At 37.1% G+C, this 22758-nt stretch overlaps 1 protein-coding gene across 1 annotated transcript in view; it reads right to left on the bottom strand.

The window, feature by feature from the left end:
• Nucleotides 1-22758, bottom strand: part of srp68 (signal recognition particle 68) — an 87952-nt gene that overhangs the window by 27499 nt on the left and 37695 nt on the right. Inside the window, exons 6-8 of the mRNA XM_079840698.1 lie at nt 20802-20911; nt 19494-19576; nt 19081-19221 (exon numbers count right to left, since the gene is read on the bottom strand). Coding sequence (XP_079696824.1) covers nt 19081-19221; nt 19494-19576; nt 20802-20911 — 334 coding nt within the window. The remainder of the gene's footprint in view (nt 1-19080; nt 19222-19493; nt 19577-20801; nt 20912-22758) is intronic.

The following is a 22758-nucleotide window of genomic DNA, read 5'->3' as shown; positions in this document are numbered from 1 at the left end:
GAGAGGCAAGTGCATTCTGGGAGTTGTTGTCTTTCATCCACGAGACAATACATTTTCTGTTTTTTCTAAGTCTAGAAGGCACCAAATTCAAAAATAATTTCACATTTCTACTACATAAATGACCCAGTTTAAATACAAAGCTTAATGCTAAATCACTGAAGTAACCCTTTAATTATATACTATAATGTGGAATGGCTATAATTATAATTTTTTTAAATCCATGTAATAGAGACATCAGTATTGGTATCAGTGATACCGGCTTTCATTCATAGTGCTTAGTGGAGATTAGGGATGCAACAATACAGTTAGTCCACAGTTCAATACATACTAGGGGTGTAACGATACACTTATTTCACACCAAACCGTTTCGGTACAGGGCTTTCAGTTTCGGTGCACACGTGTACCGAACGGTTTCCGAATGCAATCTTTAAAGGTGCCCTAGAATGAAAAATTTAATTAACCTTGGCATAGTTGAATAACAAGAGTACATGGACATCACATACAGTGAGTCTCAAACACCATTGCTTCCTCCTTCATATGTAAATCTTGTTTGTGAAAAACACCACGGAAAAACAGGCGAATCTCAACATAACACTGAGTGTGACGCAACCGTCGGGATCATTAATATGTACGTCTACAACATTTGCATATGCCAGCACATGTTCAAGGACCAAGCGGAACTGCGCAGCCGAATCATCGGAGTTCTGCAGGTATTGTGGAGAAACAAGCGTCACGCAAGGATAGCGAAAATGGCAGACCATGGAAATAAATGTTATGTTATGTTCCAGGCTGTGCAGAGAACTTTGAAAGACTTTTCATACCCTTCCCACTGAACAAAACTGTCAACAGGCATGGTTGATGTTTATCTATAACCGGATACCGCGACAATGTAATTCAAAGTTCAAAGTTGTTTGTTTGCTCGGCCCATTTCACCACGGACAGCTTTTCTAACCAGGCTGGGACAATATCAAACAGGTTTCGCTCAGCGTCTGATACTGGAGAAGCGGCAATTCAAACTATATTCACGCAAGAAGGAAGTAGTGATTTTATCCACTTATTGACGGTCTAAACAATTTCTGATTAAATCGAAAGTTTCTTAGTGAGACAACATTACCGATAATATCAACGTACAGTAAAGATGCTACTACAGCAGGAAACTCCAAGTTGCATACATAATGTCAAATGACAAAGGTTAATATTATTTTCTGCCAGTGTTGTCATATAAATCTACAAAATACAACCGAAGATACATATGGCAATCCCTTTTGTCGGATAGAATTATAATTTAGCCTACATTTCATCATCAACACTAAGCATCAAAAACTAACATAGTTAGCTCCTGAGTTATAAGCGCACTCGATCCTTCTAGCTAACGACACCACCTCCACCACTTAAGTTGAAAGATAGTCATTTGACAAGGCATCTCACTTTAGTCAATTTGTTAAAATAAAAACTTTACTGTACAAACAACATATTCACGCGCGCTACCCTTTTCGCTGTTTAGAGTTCGTCAAAGGGAAGAAGTTATCATTGTAAAATCATACGGTGACGCATTACAATGATTAAAATATTTTCACAATGCTAAAAACAAAGTTGTGACTGCTGACGTTATGCGTTAACGTGTAAAGTTAATGTTAGTTCTCATATAGGTTGAAGTTATAGGACTGATGTTACGTTTTGCAGGTCTTACTGAAAATAAAGACTAAACTTACCACTCAGAAGCGTCCATTTCCAATCTCAAAACAATTGGCTGTTCCTCAAAAAAAAGCATCTTCGTCAGAAACAGGATCAAACATATAAGGTTGGATGTAAAATCTCTCGATTTTCATGACGGACAGTATAGATCTGTTTGTTGTCATTGAAAGGGTTAGTTCACCCAAAAATGAAAATTCTGTCATTAATTACTTACCCTCATGTCGTTCGACACCCGTAAGACCTCCGTTCATCTTCGGAACACAAATTAAGATATTTTAGTTGAAATCTGATGGCTCTGAAAGGCCTCCATTGGCACAATGCACGGTTCAGTTATTTTAGAACCACTGTAGTGAGATGGACTTTGTAACGACATCTTTAGTACCTTTTAAGGGTCTTGAGAGTGAACCGTGCATTGTGCCAATGGAGGCCTTTCAGTGCCATCAGATTTCAACTAAAATATCTTAATTTGTGTTCCGATGATGAACGGAGGTCTTACGGGTGTCGAACGACATGAGGGTAAGTAATTAATGACAGAATTTTCATTTTTGGGTGAACTAACCCTTGAAGCTACTGAAATTAGCCGCACAGTGAAACAGCCAATCGGAGCAGAACTCGACATTAATATTCATGACCCTTACAAATAAGGCAAAAACACCATTTTATTCTAGACACTATTTTGGGGTTGTAAATGGACCTGTAAAACCGTATCTGGACAATTTCTACCCTTAAATAACATAAGGTTACGTATACCCTCTATGTAGATATCATAGAACAATTTAAAATATTGTTTCAACTCATTCTAGGGCACCTTTAACAGTAGGCTTGTTTAAGTGTGGAACACTTCAATCCGAGTTCCCACACAAACGTTAAGTATTCAGTCCATTTTAGCGCGAAATTCAAACGATAAATGCTGCTTTGACGCTCTTTAATGTGGCATGACTGATCACTGATCACAGTTCAAGTGTGAAAGCAATCGATCATCTCTTCCTAAAGAATAAACATCTGAAGGTATGTTGAGGATACATTACAACTTACTGAAACGTATCATATGTGGTGTAATCGCTCTGTTTCAACAGTGGAAAGACCTCAATATAACTGCTTGTAAACTAAACAATGTCATGTAGCATCACATTTACCTCAGAAGTCATTAATGCATGTCCAATGCACAGCTGTTAGTTCACTAGAGAGATGAACTCTAGGGCTGTAATCAACTAAAGAAAATCTTGGTCTGCTGAAGTCCTGAAATTTTAGACAAAACAAGAAGAAAAAAAAAGAATTCTGACTAAAAATGACGTTAGGGAAAAAAAACTTTAAATTAATTAACTGCGTACTGTGCGCAGTACTTGGTAGCCTTGTTGTCTGCCTAAATGAATTATAAATAAACATAAGCTAGTAGGCTATTTGCAGTATATTAAATCGTTTTTGACCTGATTATTTTGGACTGAAATTAGTCTTGACACACAAGTCTGTCGGCTCTGACAGTGTTGCTTCACGTGCACCTGCGCAATATCATAGAACTATATTTTCGGAAATCATAGGCTATGCTGTCAACTAGTGATATCACCACAAGAACTTTTGAGGAATATGCAACATAATTTAGACAATTGTTTTTGTCATGTATTATAATAACTATCATTTTAGCTGAGACACGAATAGACTATTAAAGGGTAACTAAACCCTAAACCAAATTTTTTTAGTTAATGATCTGTAATACTGGGGCTTTATTAATGCTGTTCATTGATTCGAGTAAATGTTTTGACATTTGAGTATAAAGTGTTTTAATTCTATAAAATATGGTGTAAAACCGCCAAAGTGCTGCCCTCTTAAGGTTGAACGGTGGCTACTGCAGTTGAATTTTCCTATTGGACGTTGTGGTACATCGTGACGTAGGATGGTACCTCCAACGGTTCACTATCCGCGCCCCTGGCACAAGCTCACCACGCCCTCGGAAATGTTTTCCCCAATCACATGATGAGAACGGCTTCACTCCAGTATGAACTGTCATGTTACATGAAGTAGAAACATTATGAATGAAACTCACTTGACACTTGCTTTAACATTGTAATGAAGAAAATGCGGTTAAATAATGCAGTTGTCAGTACACGTCAGGCTTTTCTTGTGATATTATTGCCGCCCGTCATGTGTAAAGATCATTTTCATACTTGAGACGCGCTTTCAAACCCTGACATGCAAGTGGTTGCCTCGGTAACGAACAACAATACTGTAACGTGCTGGCTTATATAGTCTAACTTATTTGAGGAAATCCATTTTTAGTGGCATTTAGTGTAAGGATTTGACTGTTCATAGATTAGGTCAGTTCTCTTGCACGGCTGCTTCACTAGCATCGTCTGCATCGGGAGTTAACGCAGTTTGAGCAAGCGGCTCGCATTGATAAGGCTCCGGGTTTGTGTCTACAGACAATCCACCCTCCTCCACTTCAGGTGAAGGTAGGAGAAATGACCGCTCTGTTGCAAAGCTGGCGTCACTCCAGTCATTCTCCATCTCTGCGACTCGCGAGTCAGACAGCTGTCAATCAATCCGTCCCTGAGGGTCTCAGGTGCACGCCCTCCGCTCAGCCCCGCCCTCGGTTCGTCCCCCGCTGGGCTCTGCCCACTTTTCCAGCATTTTTCAAAATTTGCCAGTGGGTGGAGTTAAGCTCTGAGCAGGGGTTTAGTTACCCTTTAACTTAAAGCTTTTATTCTAAACACAAAAGGCACGTCCACTTTAATAAAAAGGAATATTTATTAAACAAGCCAGATCAAGAGCAGAAACGAAAAAGTGTGTACGGTGGAAAATAATCAAAGATATTTGAAATAGAACAAAATCATCTGCTTTACTGTTAGCAACCATCGTTGTGACCAAGATATTTGAAATTGACTCAACCCCCTCCCCCCTTAACCCCATCAGAAGGGCCATTTGGAATTTCTAAGGCCAAAAGAATGGCTTGTGGCCAAATGCTTTTCACACCTTTGGTACAGTGGGAGAAGTTTCGTCTGATTGGTAAGTTTCGAACGCATCACGTTTTGGTCTGATTGGTCAGCTTTTAAATGAGTCATATTTGAGTTGGTGACATCAGGGAGGAGGATAAAAGGCGGCCTCTCTCTAGCGAGAGCTGCTCTTTGGCTCTCTCTTTCTCGCTTTCTCTCTCTCTCTTTCTCTCTCTATCTCACAGGTAACATTCTATGCATAGGCCTACTGAGTACAATTAAGGGTTTAAGTTTACTTCTATTTGAAACAATTTTTAGTGTAACCATAATTAGAATTTGTGTTTCCTTTTAAAAGAGATTTTTGTCTATTATGTAATTGACATTTTACATTTACTTGATTGTTAATAAATTGTTACATTTCGATCCTTTCTGAATTAATCTGTAATTATTAACTATCTCCAATACGGAATGGTATAATTGGTTAAAACAGAATGATTGTATATCAAAATATATATATGATCAAATATAAATGACCAAACAACCAGTTGGGATTCTCTTCTAAATTCGACAACTATGATAAATGGAGTCAGATAAAGAATATTATAATTAAATACATTTTTCCAGCTGAAACACTGAACGCACATTAGGGTTGGGTACCGAAATCCGGTTCCAATATGGCACCGGTACTTATATAACCGGTATGTACCGGACCGAATCAGAACGCAGATTTCGGTTCCTCATTTCGGTGCCAAAATTCAAACGTGCTTTCGCGCTTTGGCTGAGCCAGAGACAGACGCTCAGCGCTGGTCACATCACAACTCATAACAACTATTCAGTGTTTTCCACGACATCAAGTTTATTTCAGGTTTCAGACATTTAAATGCTCATAAGTAGCTCCACTAGCAAAAAACACACCCTGATGTCTATGAAAGCGGCTATGACAATCCTTTCAGACGATTATAATTTGACTAACGTTACATGTTTTATTCACATCAGATACATGCACATTATATAGTAACTATAGCGTTTACTCTGTTCTTCTTCCAGTTCACTGGTCACTTACTTTCATGTATTTTGTAAGACGAGAATGCTCTCAAGTGTTGTAAATCCGACAGATCCGATTCTGAGGCGCAAACTAACATGGCGCCGCCCATTGCGCTTTATAGATCAACTAACACACATTGACTCACACATTTGAACATCAGATAGTTCGTGACACAGTTAAGAAGTTTGTGAATATTTTGAATAAAAAGAAAAAACGAAATAAACCCGATACAGCTGAGCTGTCAGCGCTATTGCGGCTGCTGTGTCATCATGTGAGAAACATGACGCGTCGCCATGGAAACATTAAGACGATGCGTTCTAAAATATTTAGCCAGAGAATATGATCATATTTCAAAAAAGAGCTGAAGCTCGAAGCTGGTTAGTAGCATACCAAGAATACAGACGACTGCTGTTATTATTGTAATTAAGAGTTATATTAGGCTTGTTGTAGTTGGGTTAGGTGGCTTAGGTTTTACTGTGAATTTGTAAATAGTCAATTATAATTTGTAAATAAGTAAATTGTGTTTTGTTTTTATTTATATTCATACATTTAAGTATACATTAAACTTTTAATAAATGGTTCAATTTAAATAAAAAATAAATAAATAAAAAGCCATTTAATGTCATCCACCTCGTTTTGTGGCCTTTTTAAAAAAAAAAAGTATCGGTTCAGGCACCGTTTAGGCACCGGAACCGTTTTAAAAGTATCGGTTTGGCACCGGAATCGAAAAAAACCCAAACGATACCCAACCCTAACGCACATGCAGCCTTCACCGCGGTCTGCTACCGATCATTGGAGCGAATTCATGCGGTCTTACAAGTGCATAACTGAAAAATAAAGCATAGGCTCAAAACTAATACCAACAGTGGCCACAGCGCATCAGGCTCCAAATAAAAAAACATTGAAATATGGCAATTCTGATATGTTCATATAGCCTACTCAAAACAGACGGGGCAACCTAACACAGACAAGTTAGCTTACCGTTTTTAGGTGATGACTTGTTTGTCGTCGAGCTGTGATATGCAAACTGTTGCTTGCAAAATTTGCACTCGTCTTTTTTCCCCATTTTCTATTTAAAAAAAATGCTGCCACACTGCCGATGTCTTTGTTGACATGGTAGAAGAGGACTGACTAGGACGCTCACAATTAAATAAATAATATACAGCAAAGTAGCCTAACGTTACTTCAATCTGTCTCGCTTCTCCAGTGGGTTGGGCTAATCCAAAATAAGTGAAAAAGAGGGGGGTGTTCTAAAGACAGACTGTTACCTGTGAAACAGAGATGCTCTGAAAAACCCCCATTAGCAATTAGTGCTTTCCACCGAATGAAATGAACGCGGCAAAACTGATTAAATGAACGCGGCAAAACTGATTAAATGAACGCGGCAAAAAAACGACCAATCAGAATTTTGGATGAGCCAGAACATATCGACTAATAATCAACTGGGAGATTACAGCCCTAATGAACTCTTTCGCTAAATATATGCACTATATTAGCCTATATATTCATTATATTCTACTTAATCTGTTAGTGATGTCATGAAAATGACAAACACTGTATAAATTATTATATTTCAACATCGAATTGGAGAAAAAAAAAACTATTTTATAATTAGATTTAGAAGTTATTGCAAAAACTGCCTTATGTGAAGTTTACATTTTTGCGTTCTATGTTATTTGAGTGTTGATTATTATACCTAAAAATAAATAGCAGCTGAATTTAGGCTAATAGTTTGGGCTCTGTTGTTAACCTTTAATATTATAGTAATGTGCAAGTAAGGGCTCCCTATATAGTTTACAGCAATATCTTCATAAACCACTGTTTAATAAAAATAAATAAAAAGCAATTTTGTAAAACTGCTGTACAGAACCGTGACTTCAAAACCGAGGTACGTACCAAACCGTCAGTTTTGTGTACCGTCACACCCCTAATACATACCTCTGTTTTCGGTTCAGTTCTGATGGCTTGTTACATAAGAACATAGAGAGAAGTATTATTTATTCAATCTTAACCCAAAATGTGCAGATGTAATCATTATGAGCGCTGGATACTCTGATTAGTTGTGTTTTCAGTTCATAATGGCAAACCGGGGGGCGCGCCGTGCACATGAAGTCCATATATGATACTGACGAAGAAGATATTTGTTAGATAATTTGTTTTAAAATGAAGGCCTCAAAACACAATAGATGCGTGTTCCCAAGACTTTTGAATCATGTCTGTATTTGCGTAGAGTTTTTTCTTTATACTGATGTGAGAATCATTGAGCCTACTCATTCACATAAAACAATACATTGATTTAAAATTTGTAAGACAGTTTCTCTTCACAAAGCCAATATGCGAGGAGGTGTGGTATCTAATGAATAATGATGAGATAGCACCTGAGATAACAAAGGACTCGCATTAATGAGCTGCATAATGAATGAGCTTCAGGTAAGTCTGTGACAGAGCAACAGAGCAAAGGATCTATATTCTCTGCCACAACAATTTATGATTTATTAAACTATAATTTATGATTTATTACACCAATTGTTTTAAATAACCTTATGTGATCTCATTTGGCTTTGGATCAAAAAAATCAGACAATATATTTTACAATATTCTGCATAATTATAAAAGCTCAAGTAGCATTGCATTATAAATATAATCTATTATGAAAACACCCAACAAGTTATAAATAACACAGATAAGCCATATATTATCGCGATTGTGTGTTTATCATTTTCAAACTTGTCTATCTGCATGTTAGTCTAACATCTAACATTGACAAACAGCTTCCAGAAATCGATCAATGAATATGAAAACCGTCGGTACCTTCTAAAGATTGTAATACGAGTGTCAGCTGCTCTAATTCATAAAAAACTCTTCAAAAACTCTTCATACTTCATACTGGCAGCTGGAGGGCGCTCTGTGCACATGTAGTCCATATATAGCACGCATGAAGATGATATCTTCTTCATGCGTGCTATATATGGACTACATGTGCACGGAGCGCCCTCCGGCTGCCAGTATGAAGAGTTTATGAATGAGAGCAGCTGACGCTCATATTACATTCTTTAGAAGGTACCGACGGTTTTCATATTCATAACTCCTGACACATATTAACAAATTACGGTCACTATATGACTAAAAAAGGTCACTACATGAGAATAAAACAGAGGTCAAAAATGGAAGCTTGAGTCTTAGATCTTTTAAATGATGTATAGTTTGTCAAGTTAATTACTTACATCTGACAGTAATTTTGAGCTAATTTAAACAAAGAAAGCTTCAGTGCGCCTCGTTGCACGATGTGTTTGTTTGAGCTGATGTGTGTGTGGGCGTCGCCTCAGTATTTGAATCTCAATAGAGTGCGTGCTTAGTGGGCGTGGTTGCATTAGTCTACAATGAGCCGCTCAGGAACGACTAACATCGCTCTGCTTTGTAAACCAAATCAAAAACACATATTCTGTGTTTATGTAATCTGTTTGAGTGTTTAAAACCTGACATTTCAGCGTTTCTTTAGACTTATGGCTCATGTTTGTCAGACAAGTATTCAATAAGCTAGAGGTCATTTTCTGAAGACTATCTGAATGAACGTCTTTGACAGAGAGGCTGCAGATCGCGCATCATGTTTGATTTCTTTATTTTGCAAAAAGCACAACCATTTGTTTTTATTGTGACTGTACTAAAAAAAAATAGAAACTTAACAGATTATAATGTATAACACTTGCCTAAATGATAAAAAAAAACGACAGCGTTATTTGAGTCTCTTTGGCACTGATAAGAAAAAAAGCAAGAGGGTTAATGCAGAGACTCCTCTCGTGTGTTTGCAAAGTTAATGGCCAAACGTATCATTACAAAGGTTCTCAATGCTGCTGCAGGTGAAATATAATGTGGCTAACATTGAGCAATTATCAGTATTTAACCTGACAAAAAGATATTTATTCACTCAAACCCCTTTATCTAATCCTCTCTACTTAACCGTCAGACTCGCGTAACCGTCATGTTTGTAGTTTAACACTTTTTTTATCCGCGTTTGTAGTTCTGATCGAAACCTCGTCCATCTCGCAATGGGTTGTGGGCAATATCAGCCGTTAGAGTGCACATCGATCTGTACTTCGAATTATGCCCGGAAATAGTAGACCATCCAGGAATCTTTGGAATACTCTTTTCAACATACTACGATTCGGGACATACTAATTCTTTTTTCGAATACTATTTAGTACGGATAGTATGCGAATTGGGACGCAGCGAAAGCTTACTGAGAACGCTATAACATGCAGATAGACATGTTTGAAGACAAACACAAAATTGCGACGATGTATGGTTTATCTATGTTCTTTATACCATGTTGGGTGTATTCATAATAGATTATATTTATAATGCAATGCTATTCGACATAGCTTTTATCATTATGCAGAATATTGTAAAATGATATTTTTCTGTCTGATTTTCTGATCCGAAGCCAAACGAGATCACAGAAGGTTATTTAAAACATTTGACTTGTGATATAAAGTTTGGAGTAAAAACATGGTTTTAATCTCAAATTGTTGTGTTTTAATAAATTGGTTTAATAAATCAAATTATTGTGGCAGATAATTTAGCTTATTTTAAGCAAAAACCCACTTTTTTTGTTTTTTCAAAAACGCATAAACATTATTCTCTCAAAAATACAAGCATGTACATACTTGTTGCTTCGATATTATGGTAGCCCAGTTTGTGCTGAATACAGTGTAATTACACTTTTGCCATTAATATGTTTATAAGCAACTGAAAAAAGCACAAATGTCAGAGCATGTCAAAACTTCTAAAGGGCCCCAAAAGAGCTCAGACTCCTAGGGGTTAAAGCTACTGTATTAAAGTTTAGTCAAGAGCAGCGAGTGATTTTCTCTGTCTTTTGTTGTTATATTAACATTAAAGGGATAATTCACTCAAATTAAAATTCTGTCATCGATTACTCACACTCAAGTTGTTTTACACCTGAATAAAGTTCTTTCTTCCGTTGGACATAAAATATATTTTGAAGAATGTTGAAAACCAACCAGTTGCTGGTCCCCATTGTAGGAAATAATAATATGGAAGTCAATGGCTACCATCAGCTGTCTGGTATTCAGCTGTCTGGTATTCAACTGTCTGTGTTCAACAGGAGAAATTAAATACAGGTTTGGAACAACATTAGAGTGAGTAAATAATGACAATTTTAGAGGTGAACTGTCCCTTTAAGGACAAGCGGCAGCATGTTCACTAGGCTGTCAATTTAAGACCTGCACGCATCTAATATACAGACACGCGTAGATTTCAATTTAGACATAACCGACTGGATTTATATTGTGTGTATTTGACAGTATTAGTGCAGTAAGACTACTTAGTCCAGTAATCACGTGCTTGAAAGGCTTTTAGTGCACGTGTTCAGAAAAGTGCATGTTAAAAATAGTGCATGCACGCGAATGAAAGGCAATGCTTTAAAACGCATGCAAATAATGAACTTTCATGATTGTGAACAACTATAGTGTTCCGTGAGTATAACTCTACCACTAACGTGTGATGTGAATGCATGTCGCGTTGTTCAGTATATTGGGATGGAGGCAAATGATAGAATGTGTACTGTAGCACCACGATATTTTTTTCAAAAGCAGATTTGGGAAACATTTTAATTGTACATGATCAAAAATCATGATATTGCACACCCCACCCACACCACAGATTTAAAAGATGTTGGTGCACACTTCAGCCTCACGTCACCACTCTGTTAAAGTGTGAAATCTGACACCAGCATTGCAAGTGTGGCTAAACACCCCCGAACTTTAGTGCATAATGATTGGAAATTTGCTCATATCAGCGCGTAGACTCACAGGCACACTCAAACAGAGCCAATTCGGAGAGAAATAAAAAAATATTTAATTAAATGGAAAACCGAAACCATGAATGAAACTACCAAATGGTTCAATATTATATTGAGAATTGTGGCATCCCTAGTGGAGATTAAATGTGAAAGTATTACAACAAAAATATTTGTTTAGGGTTAGTTGCATGCAATTATGCACAATTTATAGTAATTAATTGTAACGTGTGTAACATGGACACACTGTAAAATAAAGTGTTACTGAAAATCCAAAGAATATGGGTCATTGAATCATTGATTCACGATTCATTCAAAGCTGCAGATTAGTTCACCAAACAAACATTGATTTTATACAACTGTTCAACAAACGAAAAGAACTTCTGCACAAAGCAATGTCAAATTTGCAATCGTGTGGATATTCGGGAAACATTGCATTCTTGCTAGTATAATATATGATCAAGAGTAAAAACTAAGGCAGCATACTCTGCACGCAATCGGTCATATGCATACGCTGCCTGTGTGGATGCAGTCAGTTTTGACTGACTGAATGTCATGTATTTATGGCATTTCACCTGCTAAAAATACATGGAAGTACATGCTCAATTTTAATGTTATTTTAAGGTGTTGTAGAATTAAAATAAAATTGCAGCAAAGTAAAAAGCTAAAACCCACCCGCACGATGTGATTGGTTACAAGGTAGTTTGTGATGCAAGAAACACTGGCGATTTCAAAACGCTTTTGAGACTTTTCACTGCAGTTTTAAGGAGAAAATACTCAGCAATAGGGATGTGACAGTGAGGAAATTTCCCACCAGTTAATTGACGTGTGAAAACACCGGCATCACAGACGGGGGCTTTTAAATCGCTAATTCGAAGCAAAAGTAAAATGCGCACACGGCCACATGGCAGGGCCGTGCAGAGAGTTCTTCAGAGGCAGGGGCTCAAAATGTAAAAAAGGGGCAAAATGTAAATATATCTATATTAGGGGTGTAACGGTACACAAAACTGACGGTTCGGTACGTACCTCGGTTTTTAAGTCACGGTTCGGTACGGATTCGGTACAGCAGTTTTACAAAATTGCTTTTTATTAATTTTTATTCAACAGTGGTTTAATGAAAAAAAAAATTGTGTCTGTCCTTAAATGAATTCAGTTATAACTAAAAGTTTCTTAAAGATAATGCTGTAAACTATATAGGGAGCCCTTAGGCTACATATTGCTATTAAAGATTAACAACAGAGCCCAAACTATTAGCCTAAATTCATTTGCTATTTATTTTTAGATATAAAAATCAACACTCATAAGCTTCACATAAGGCAGTTTTTGCATTAATATCTAAATCTAATTAGGGCCCAAGCCCAAAGGGCGCAGAGCCCTATTGTTCTTCCTCAGATTATTCTTTGTTTTTTTTATTTTTTTTTTCGACTTCTCGGGTACTTTTGGGGCACTTAACATGCTCGAAAACTCTTGAAACTTCGCACGGGCGTCGGAATGCGCGGCCATCAGAGCCGGGCTGAAGCTGGTACGCGGGCGTGGCAGGGGGGCTCGACAGCGCCCCCTAAAGTGGGGTCTGAAAACTTGGTCCATATATCAAACACACTTGCACGTACATGTATGAAACTCGGTACACATATAGATCTCATCAGGCCGAACAACTTTCGTGCTCTAAGTTATGCGTCAGCCCTACAGGAAGTGAGCTATTATGGGTTGTTCGGAAAACGCATGCTCTGGAATTTAATATACTCCTCCGAGGCCATTGTTTCGATCATTGCCAAACTCGGTCAGCATGAAGAGAACATATCCAGGATGCTAAATTGCGAGCGGATTTTTGATATCTCAAATGGTTTGGCCGTGGCGAAGCAACGAATTTATGGCGAGAAAAGGGAAACAGGAAGTGTGTTATAACTTGTGCAAACATTGACTGATTTGGATGAAACTTCAGCTGTGTGTTTGTTGTAAGAAGCCGATCACATGGATATGACTTTTGTGAGTCAAAGTTATAGCGCCACCAACTGGCAGCAGGAAGTGTGTCACTTTCAAAAATGCTTTGAATCACCATCTTATTTTGACCCGATTTATTTCAAACTTCATCAGTATAATGTGAAAACATGACAGATAGAGACGTATGAAATGGATTCCTGAAATTTCAAATACTGTTGCCATGGCAACGTGTCAAAGTTTAATAATCTTTTGGCTGTTCTGAGGCTCTTAGCATGCTTGAAATTGCTTGAAACTGCTTGAAACTCAATACACACATCAGAGATGTCAGTCAGTACACATTGGCAAAGCATCAGAAACGGGCGGGGATGAGGGGCTCTCTAGCGCCACCTTTTGACAAAAGTGGGGGGGTTAGTTTTATCTTCAGTCACCAAACTCGGTACATATGTTGTTCTCTTCGAGCCGGACAACTTTCTAATTTACAGTCATTAGCTCCGACCAACAGGAAGTCAGATATTTTGGTTTGAAGGTGAATATTTATGTAATTCAGGGTCTGAGTTTTTACGTTCTCCTCGTAGGCGATTTATTCAATCTCCACCAAACTCGGTCAACATGAAACAAAGATACGGAAGATGCTAAAATGCGAACGAATATTGGATATCTCAAACGGTGTTGCCATGGCGAGGGATTAAATAAGGACAAAAAAAGGGGAACAGAAATTGTCTCATATCTTGTAAAATAATATTTTGATTTAAATTAAATTAAGATTATATGTTTGGTAATTGAACTTAGATTAATTTAAAATGACTGTACTATTTTTCAGATGAATATATATATATTTTATAAATATTTATTTGTATAATGTATTGTGCCCGTGTGTGCTGCCCTTCCCTCAATGAACACAAGATGGCAGCATTGTGTTAGTTTTGAAGCAGGATAAAAAAAAAACTTGTTTCTCTCTCTCTCTGTGTGTGTGTGTGTGTGTGTGTGTGTGTGTGTGTGTGTGTGTGTGTGTGTGTGTGTGTGTGTGTGTGTGTGTGTGTGTGTGTGTGTGTGTGTGTGTGTGTGCTTCTGTGATTTCTGAGGACATACATTTGTAGACATTTCATGTGTCCCCGTACATATATTGTTCTCTTCGAGCCGGACAACTTTCTAATTTAACTAATCTAATTTAACTAATTTAAAACTTTCTAATTTTAAATAAAAACGTCATGTGCTGTGTTTGCCAAGATCACGTATGATGCATATGCAGGGTATATGCAGGAATCCTGAAGTAAATTTTAATACCTTTTTAAGACTTTTTTAAGACCTTCTCAAAATATTTAAAGACCTCATCGGCGATGAGAACTACTGTTGAGCAATAAAATAAAAATATATAATCATAAGCTATAACAAAAATATATATTAAATTAGGTGAGTGGATAGTTAAAAAAAATTGCAATTACAAAAAGTAATTCTTGAAAAAACATCTCTGGACTAATTATCTTATCACCTGACAGCCGTGATTTCATGTACTCATTCAGACAGAACTCTTTTTTAAAACAGAGGAGTGTGAGTGTGTTTTCTATACATGTGCTTTAAGGTCATGTGCTGTGTTTGCAAAGATCACTTTTGACACATTTGTCTTTAAATTCATTATTTACTGGCATAGTTCAAATTTATTTTAAAACAAAATTCACATTGTTTTCTACAAGTGTCTGTCTATAAGTGTCTTTTTTTCACAGAAAGTTTTTGTTTGAACGTGAATATTTGTATAATTCAGGGTCTGAGTTTTTACGTTCTCCTCGTAGGCGATTTATTCAATCTCCACCAAACTCGGTCAACGTGAAACGGAAGCTTAACGCATTAAAAATATTTAACGCAAATAACGCAGCGTCCGTTTTTATATCCATTTTTGCTTAGCGTTACATGATCACGCTCCTATTCATGTAAATGCTTCCAAGCGCGACAAGACACAAGAGAGCGCGCTGTATGCCAATGTCCTGTCTCTGTGTGTGTGTGTGTGTGTGTGTGCCAGTGTCCTGTCTGTGTGTGTGTCAGTGTCCTGTCTGTGTGTGTGTGTGTGTGTGTGTGTGTGTGTGTGTGTGTGTGTGTGTGTGTGTGTGTGTGTGTGTGTGTCAGTGTCCTGTCTGTGTGGATGCGTCTCATGTCAGCTAATCAAGGGACACTGACACACACACACACACACACACACACTCGACGCATAGATAGACACGCGTTAGTTTCCTGCTCACATCGAGTTCTCTTTTGCTCTTGAACAACCAATAACACAGAGGATTTTGAGTATTCTCATATTAGAGTCTTAAATTAGTTAAATAACGTCTTAAATGAACTTAAAGAGTTGTGAGGAAATGAGATGCGCGGGACCGCGCGTGAGATCCGCGGTTGTTCTTAAAGTGACAGGAGCACTGATGATGCCTGTCATTAATGTTCATCAAAGAACAACGGGAACAGAGAAAATTGTAGCTTTAATGATGATTCATCTATATTTGATTTATTATTTATGCAGTTAAGGAAGGTTTGATAACTATTACATTTCTGTATAACAGGAAAGGCCATGGGTAAATATAACATTTATTATTTTGGGTTTATGTAAAGATTGTTTCAAGTTCACTTAAATTAAAAGTTGTTTTTTAAAGCCTAATAAATGTTGAAATTGGGAGCTTTCAGTTATACTGTAATGTAACGTCATTAATGTTTCATAGAGACTTTAGTATCAGTGATACTGGCCTTCATTCATAAAAAATGACAACACAACACATATGTACAATATGCTGTCTTTAAATTGTTTCTAAATTAATTTGGAGAGTAACTGAAATTATTACAATATCAAAATATTCAAAACTTAAAATATTAAAAACTTGCGATTAGTCGCGATTAATTACAGAAAAAAATGTGATTAATTAGTTAATTTTTTTGTTAACGATGCCCAGCACTAATATATATATTATAAATATTTCTTTGAATAATCTATTGTGCCTGTGTGTGCTGCCCTTCTCTCAATGAACAAAAGATGGCAGCATTGTGTTAGTTTTGAAACAGGATATAAAAAACATTCCATGTCTTTCTTTCTGCCACTCTCTCTTAGGCTTTCACAAATAACTATCACTTGAAATAAAAACGTCATGTGCTGTGTTTGCCAAGATCACATATGATGCAGATGTCTTTTAATGAATAATTTACTGATATAATTTAAATGTATTAAAAGTAAATTTCACATGGTTTTCTAAAAGTGGCTGTTTATAATAAACTTCCATAAAATGTAGACACGTATCTTACTCTTACCTGACACTGATATTAAAATCATCTTTGCATTTTACTGTGATTTGGCTCAATTTATAAAAAAATTTATAAAAAAAAATTTATTGGACCACCCATATTGAAATGAAAGCACGCTTTATGGTGCATAAGATTGGTGCACAAACGGTAGCTAAGGTAGGTCAAAAACACATGAAGAGAAATATTAGGATAATACAACATCAGCATTTGAATGGTATTGTGAACTCATTCCAATTTGACCTTTGACATCATCTGACATGAAATTAATTTAAATTTAATTGATCTCATAGATGTGGCTGTTGTGGTTCGTTGTCATAGCAGCACCAACTGCTGCAGTTAATGTGGTGAATTCAGATGACTTTGACATAGTCCTTTTAGTTTTTCCAATTTTAAATGCCTATTGCCTGCTGTGCACAGTTAAACTGATGCCACCGGGGGGCGGTGCCACCGGCTTGGGCCCGTCATCGCTGCTCGCAGCTTTAATTATTATTATTTTTTTCTCCAACTCGTTGAAATATAATCATTTAGTGGCTGTAATTTTCATGACAGGTTTATTTAAACATACATTAAATAAACAAGACATCACTAACAGGCTAAGTGGTATATAATGAATATATATAGGCTAATATAATGAATATATAGGCTAATATAGTGCATGTATTCAGTGAAAGAGTTAATCGCTCTAGTGAACTCACAGCTGTGGACACTGAATGACTTCTGAGGTAAATGTGATTCTACATGACATTGTTTGTTTACAAGCTGTTTTATTGTCTTTCCGAGGTTGAAACACAGATGGAGCGATTACACAACAAATGATATCCTCAACATACCTTTATATTCATTTCTTTAGGAAGAGATGATCGAGTTCACTCGCGCGCCACGCGCTGCCGCTTGAAGTTGAACTGATACGCGTCTCTCTGTCACGTCACATAATAGATCGTTAAAACGGCATTTATCGTTTGAATTTCGTGATAAAATGGACTGAATACTTAATATGTTCGTGAGGGAACTCGGATTGAAGTGTGTTCCGCGCTTTAAACAAGCCGACTGTTAACTGTAATAGATAACATTCATAACCGTTTGGTACACGTGCGCACCGTATCGAAAGCCCGAAACGTTAGTTCGTCTGTCCATGTCATTTTCAACCGATTTATGAATAAGAACAGAAAATTACCGCTCCACTTCACATGCCCAATGGAATTTGAACTTGCTTTGCCAGATCACGATTGGTTGGTGTATATACACATGACAAACGGGCATTGGTGAATTGTGTAATACTTTAAAATATATAATGTATAGATTTGTAATTAAATCAACGCATTAGCTCTGATTATGGATGAAAAAAAAATATTGGTTTACTTTTTTTCCCGCGAGGCCACACACTCTCTGAAAGGACCATATTTGCCTCGAGAGCCGCTTCCGAACAGAGGAAAATCAGCAATCAATCAAAACGCGCGCAACCCATAGCAACGCTATGGCAACGCCTCAACAAAAATTTTCCGACTTTTGAGCCGTTCATTACTATTGTATACATTGTCATCAATGTCATGTTATAATAATCACATTTATTTAGTTTTATTGACCACGATATTATCATTGATATTGGTCTCAGAGGGGCACTTTTGATTCATTTTGAAAAAGGGCAGGGGCTCGAGCACCCAAAGCCCCCCCCCTCTGCACGTGCCTGCCACATGGGCATTCATAACAGTGCAGAGCGAGCGTTTTCAATTAATTCCTATGGAAGTTGAGCTTCCATAGGAATGAACTGAAAACATTTGCAACGTTGGCAACATCTATAGTATTTTTTTATCTGAAAATAGGTTAACAGTGATCAGAGAGCTTACAAATCAGTGAAGCATTGGAATCGGGATCAGTATCGGACGATCACCGTGACAAGAAATCGGTATCGGCTGCAAAAATCCTGATCAGAGCATCCCTAGTTTTATTGTAAAGAAGTAGCCAAATATTAAAGATTAAGTAAACATAATTAAATGTTGTTTGACCGAAATTAAACAAGGATTTGATCTGCTGTAAAGTGTAACACCAGGCCACTGGTGCCCTCTGCATACATTTGTTATAATATATAATTTATATAAGATGATTTATCCACTTAATTACAAAAAACACTTATTTACAAAAATAATTGTTTACAAAACTCTATTCAGACCATTCATTCAGAAACTGGACAATAGCAGTATCCATTACTTCCCATTTCCAATCTGCTTGGATCCTGTCTGCCACTTATGACCGTTAGTTTTGACATCAGCCAGTAAGTCTCAGTTGAGTACCATCCATTTTTAATGAGGAAGGGCTATTGTCACTTCTATCAGTCACAGTGCTTGCATAAACAAAATGAATTGTGAGAGAATGACTTTATAGACCTGTGTAATAGCAGCTTCATTGTCTGCCAGACCCAGCAGGAAGATTCTAGCCTTGTCAATTTTGACAGGAACTGTACGACCTCTCCACTCAACCTCGCTCATCACAGCTGCCTGCTTAGCTCTTGTCTGAGTAATCAGCGCCTGAGAGAAAGGAAGAGAGAACATTTTTTAAGATGGTCAATCCTCTGCAGAATCCAACCAATTTTCTAAAACACAGGTACAAAAAAAAAAAGTAACCAATTGTGATTGTGAAAAAAAACAACAACAAAAAAAACGAATAGCTTTGGCATGCCATTTTCTCCCAGAAAAGTTTTAATATAGTATTTTAGATAAATAGAGATCAATATATTGTAAGAGCTAGACTATCACAGACTAAAAAGCAAGAACATGGTTGTGAAGACAAGAACACCGACCTCCAATTTTTCGGCCATCATGCCACCCCCTCCTCCTGCACTTAGTCTCATCTGCATGAGGTCATTAATTGCATTCTGGTCACCTAGAGAACAAACACAGTATCTGGGCAAAGCGGCTATGGTTTGGACAAAGTGTGTGCAAGTTTCAGTATGTTTGGATGAATGTGTGAGCATTTCCAAAGTTCATCCAATTTAGGTCAGTTTACTCAGTGGCCATATTCCTGAGAAGCGATTTCCATGCATGCAGGTACAGAAATTATCTTCTTGCATTCAAATTTGGCAGACAATTATGCAAACGGGAAAAAAAGGGTACACATTCTGTCAAGTTCTTGCCTGGAAATAGATCCCCTGATCTACTGTACAAATCTACTTTGAGGAACGCCATTTGACATCAATAACATTTCAAATCAGGAATGTAATCTGACAACAACAGTTCGTAAATTGTGCTTTTTAAGCTTAATTCACACAACCAAGAAGGCTTGTCCAGCATGTCCATATACATGCTCTGGAGTAAACATACAGGCAATTGTTTGTTTTGAACTGTAAGGCGTATTTTTAGTCCATACTGCTAACATATGGAGCATTGCGTAGCCTCCATGACTAAGGCAATTGTCTCTAACTATAAGGTGACAACAGCTGCAACAAAGTTTATTGCAATTCATGCACATGAGTGGCCCAACTTAGCTTTAAAATGCCCCTATTATGCCATTTCGAATGTTCCTAATTAGTTTTTTTGACCATGGACCTCCAAAACAACTTACATTTTCTAATATTAAACAATGCAGAATAAACTTTTCTCAGTGTCTGAAGCATTTGTGTGAAGCAATCTCTCTAAACCCCTCCTTGGTAACAATGGCATCAGTTTAACTATCAATTCGAGTCCTCATCCTTTGGAAGAGCACAAAATGTCAATTTGCTTTTGGAGCACAGAATGTGTGCAGAATGTTTTTGCAATAAAGAAAACAGCATTAGTGTTGTCTCGACATGTCGACAACACATACCAAACTCTTCTAGGCCTCAGTTCCAACTAGTGTTTGAGGGAGAATCAATGTTGTTTGCGGGCAGGTAATGAAGACCAGGCTGGCATTATGCAAATTTGTAACAAACTTACATGGATTCGTGGAGGAAGTAAGACTGGAATTACAAATGACTTATTTCAGGCAGTTCAGAATCATTCTCTCTTTTGAAAGACAATATCTCCATTTATTGTGCACTTTGATCTTCGAAACCATACAGACCTTTTACATTCACAAACAGCTATAAAACACACTACATTAAAGGTTATCTGAAACAGCCTCAGTTTCTCACCAATGTTATATGCGCAGTATCGGATGTTAGGTGAAATCTCTTCCACTCTCTGATAAAAAAGCACTGCTTGTTCCTCAGTAAAAGCACTTGCCAGTTTCTCATAGATGGTCCTGCAAACAGTGCAAAGAAAAAAAAATTCTCACATTATACAGGATAAATCTACACCAAATATAATTTTTTACAAGAAAAAGCACATATGTAAACGGCTATTTTAAGCCACTGCAATGTTTCCCATTAATTAACTAGATTTGTGAACAAAAGGTCTAAACATTGAGATTACTGCCCTCCAGTAATCTCAAAAAGCTTAGTTACTTTTGATATGAAACTAAATCAGCATTCAAATTCTGTCAATTTTATCACAAATCAAAACAATAGGTTTTGTCAGTTTATTGCAGTTTATTTAGTGGTCGGCAACTGGCAGATTATAACAAAAACAATAAATTTCTCTTTAGTGTTTTTGCCTTCAAAAAAAAAATTACAAGAACGTTTTTGCTGCAATGCGTTTATTTTGGGATGAATTGAGAGCTTTTAATTTGAAAAGTTCTGAAAGACATTCAAAAGAGTCTGTGGAATGGATCGCTAGACACGCCTCTAAAATAGCCATTATGAAATGTGTGGTATGAAAAAAAACAGTGAAACATTGAAACGTTTTCTTATAACGCGGGGGCCTCAGCACCAACACGTGAACAACACAAATTCAGCTTCCTTTTTATCAAAAATATAGACAAGAAAGCCAGCAAAAAAAAATAGGTGCCATGCTTCGTCTTGTGGTGCCATCTGATATTATATTCTTTACAAACAGCGACAACTTCGTCGCAGATGAGACACACCGGCTTTGCATTCACAAAACCAGGTAGTACGAACGTAGTTGTTTTTCCATTCTTCTTTGTATGCCCTATTTTCGCTGTGGACTTTCCTCTTTAGACTCTTTGATAGAGCCATTTTCTCTCACAGGAAAACAGGAACTTATTACAAGGTCATTATCATCAATTAATTCTCTTGATATTGTAATAATTAGGGATGCACCGAAAATTCGGCCGAAAATGGCCCAAAAGTGCATTTTCGGCCGAAAGACTTTTATCACCGAAACACGGCCGAATTGTTTTAATGACGCAAACAGAAACCGCGACCTGCACGTGCTTGTCTGAAGCAACATGTCTGCGGTGTGTACGTATTTCAGTATATCTGAGAAACACCCACGTCTGCTCCATGCACAAGCACTGACAGCGAAAGAAACTCTTGAGAGTAAGAGCTAGTGAAAGAGCTACTCTTTAGTGAGAGCTGTTCAGTGCAACAGCTCATGTTCTCGATGAGAAGAGGACTGAAACCGAATGGTTTCCGAATGCAATCTTTAACAGTGGGCATGTTTTAAGCGCGGAACACACTTCAAACCGAGTTCCCACACCAACATCGATCAACATGTATCACAAAATTCAAACGATAAATGCCGTTTTGACGCTCTTTAATGTGGTATCACTGATCACATCACAGTTGAAACGGGCGGTGAACACGATCAATCATATTAAGAATAAACATGAATGAACATCTAAGGTGTGTTGAGGATACATTACAACGTAGGCTACTGTCACATATCATATGTGGTGTAATCGCTCAGTGTTTCAACGGTGAAAAGACGTCAATATAACTGCTGTAAACTAACTTTAGCATCACATTTACCTCAGGCAGTCATTCAGTGTCCACAGAATTTTATTCACTAGAGTAAATCAACTCTTTCACTAAATATATGACCTATATTAGCCGTTATATTCATTATATTCTACTTAACCTGTTAATGATATCTTGATTATTTAATGTATGTTTACATAAACCTGTCATGAAAATGACAGACACTGTGTATAAATGATTATATTTATTACAACAACAAATTGAATAAAAAAACTTTTATAATTAGATTAAGTTATTGCAAAAACTGCCTTATGTGAAGTTTACATGTTTG

Source organism: Gobio gobio (genome assembly GCF_949357685.1).
Source record: "Gobio gobio genome assembly, chromosome: 17".
In the NCBI taxonomy this organism is placed as follows: Eukaryota; Metazoa; Chordata; class Actinopteri; order Cypriniformes; family Gobionidae; genus Gobio; species Gobio gobio.
Note: the sequence above shows the minus strand (reverse complement) of the source record. Positions and strands in the feature narration are given on the sequence as shown.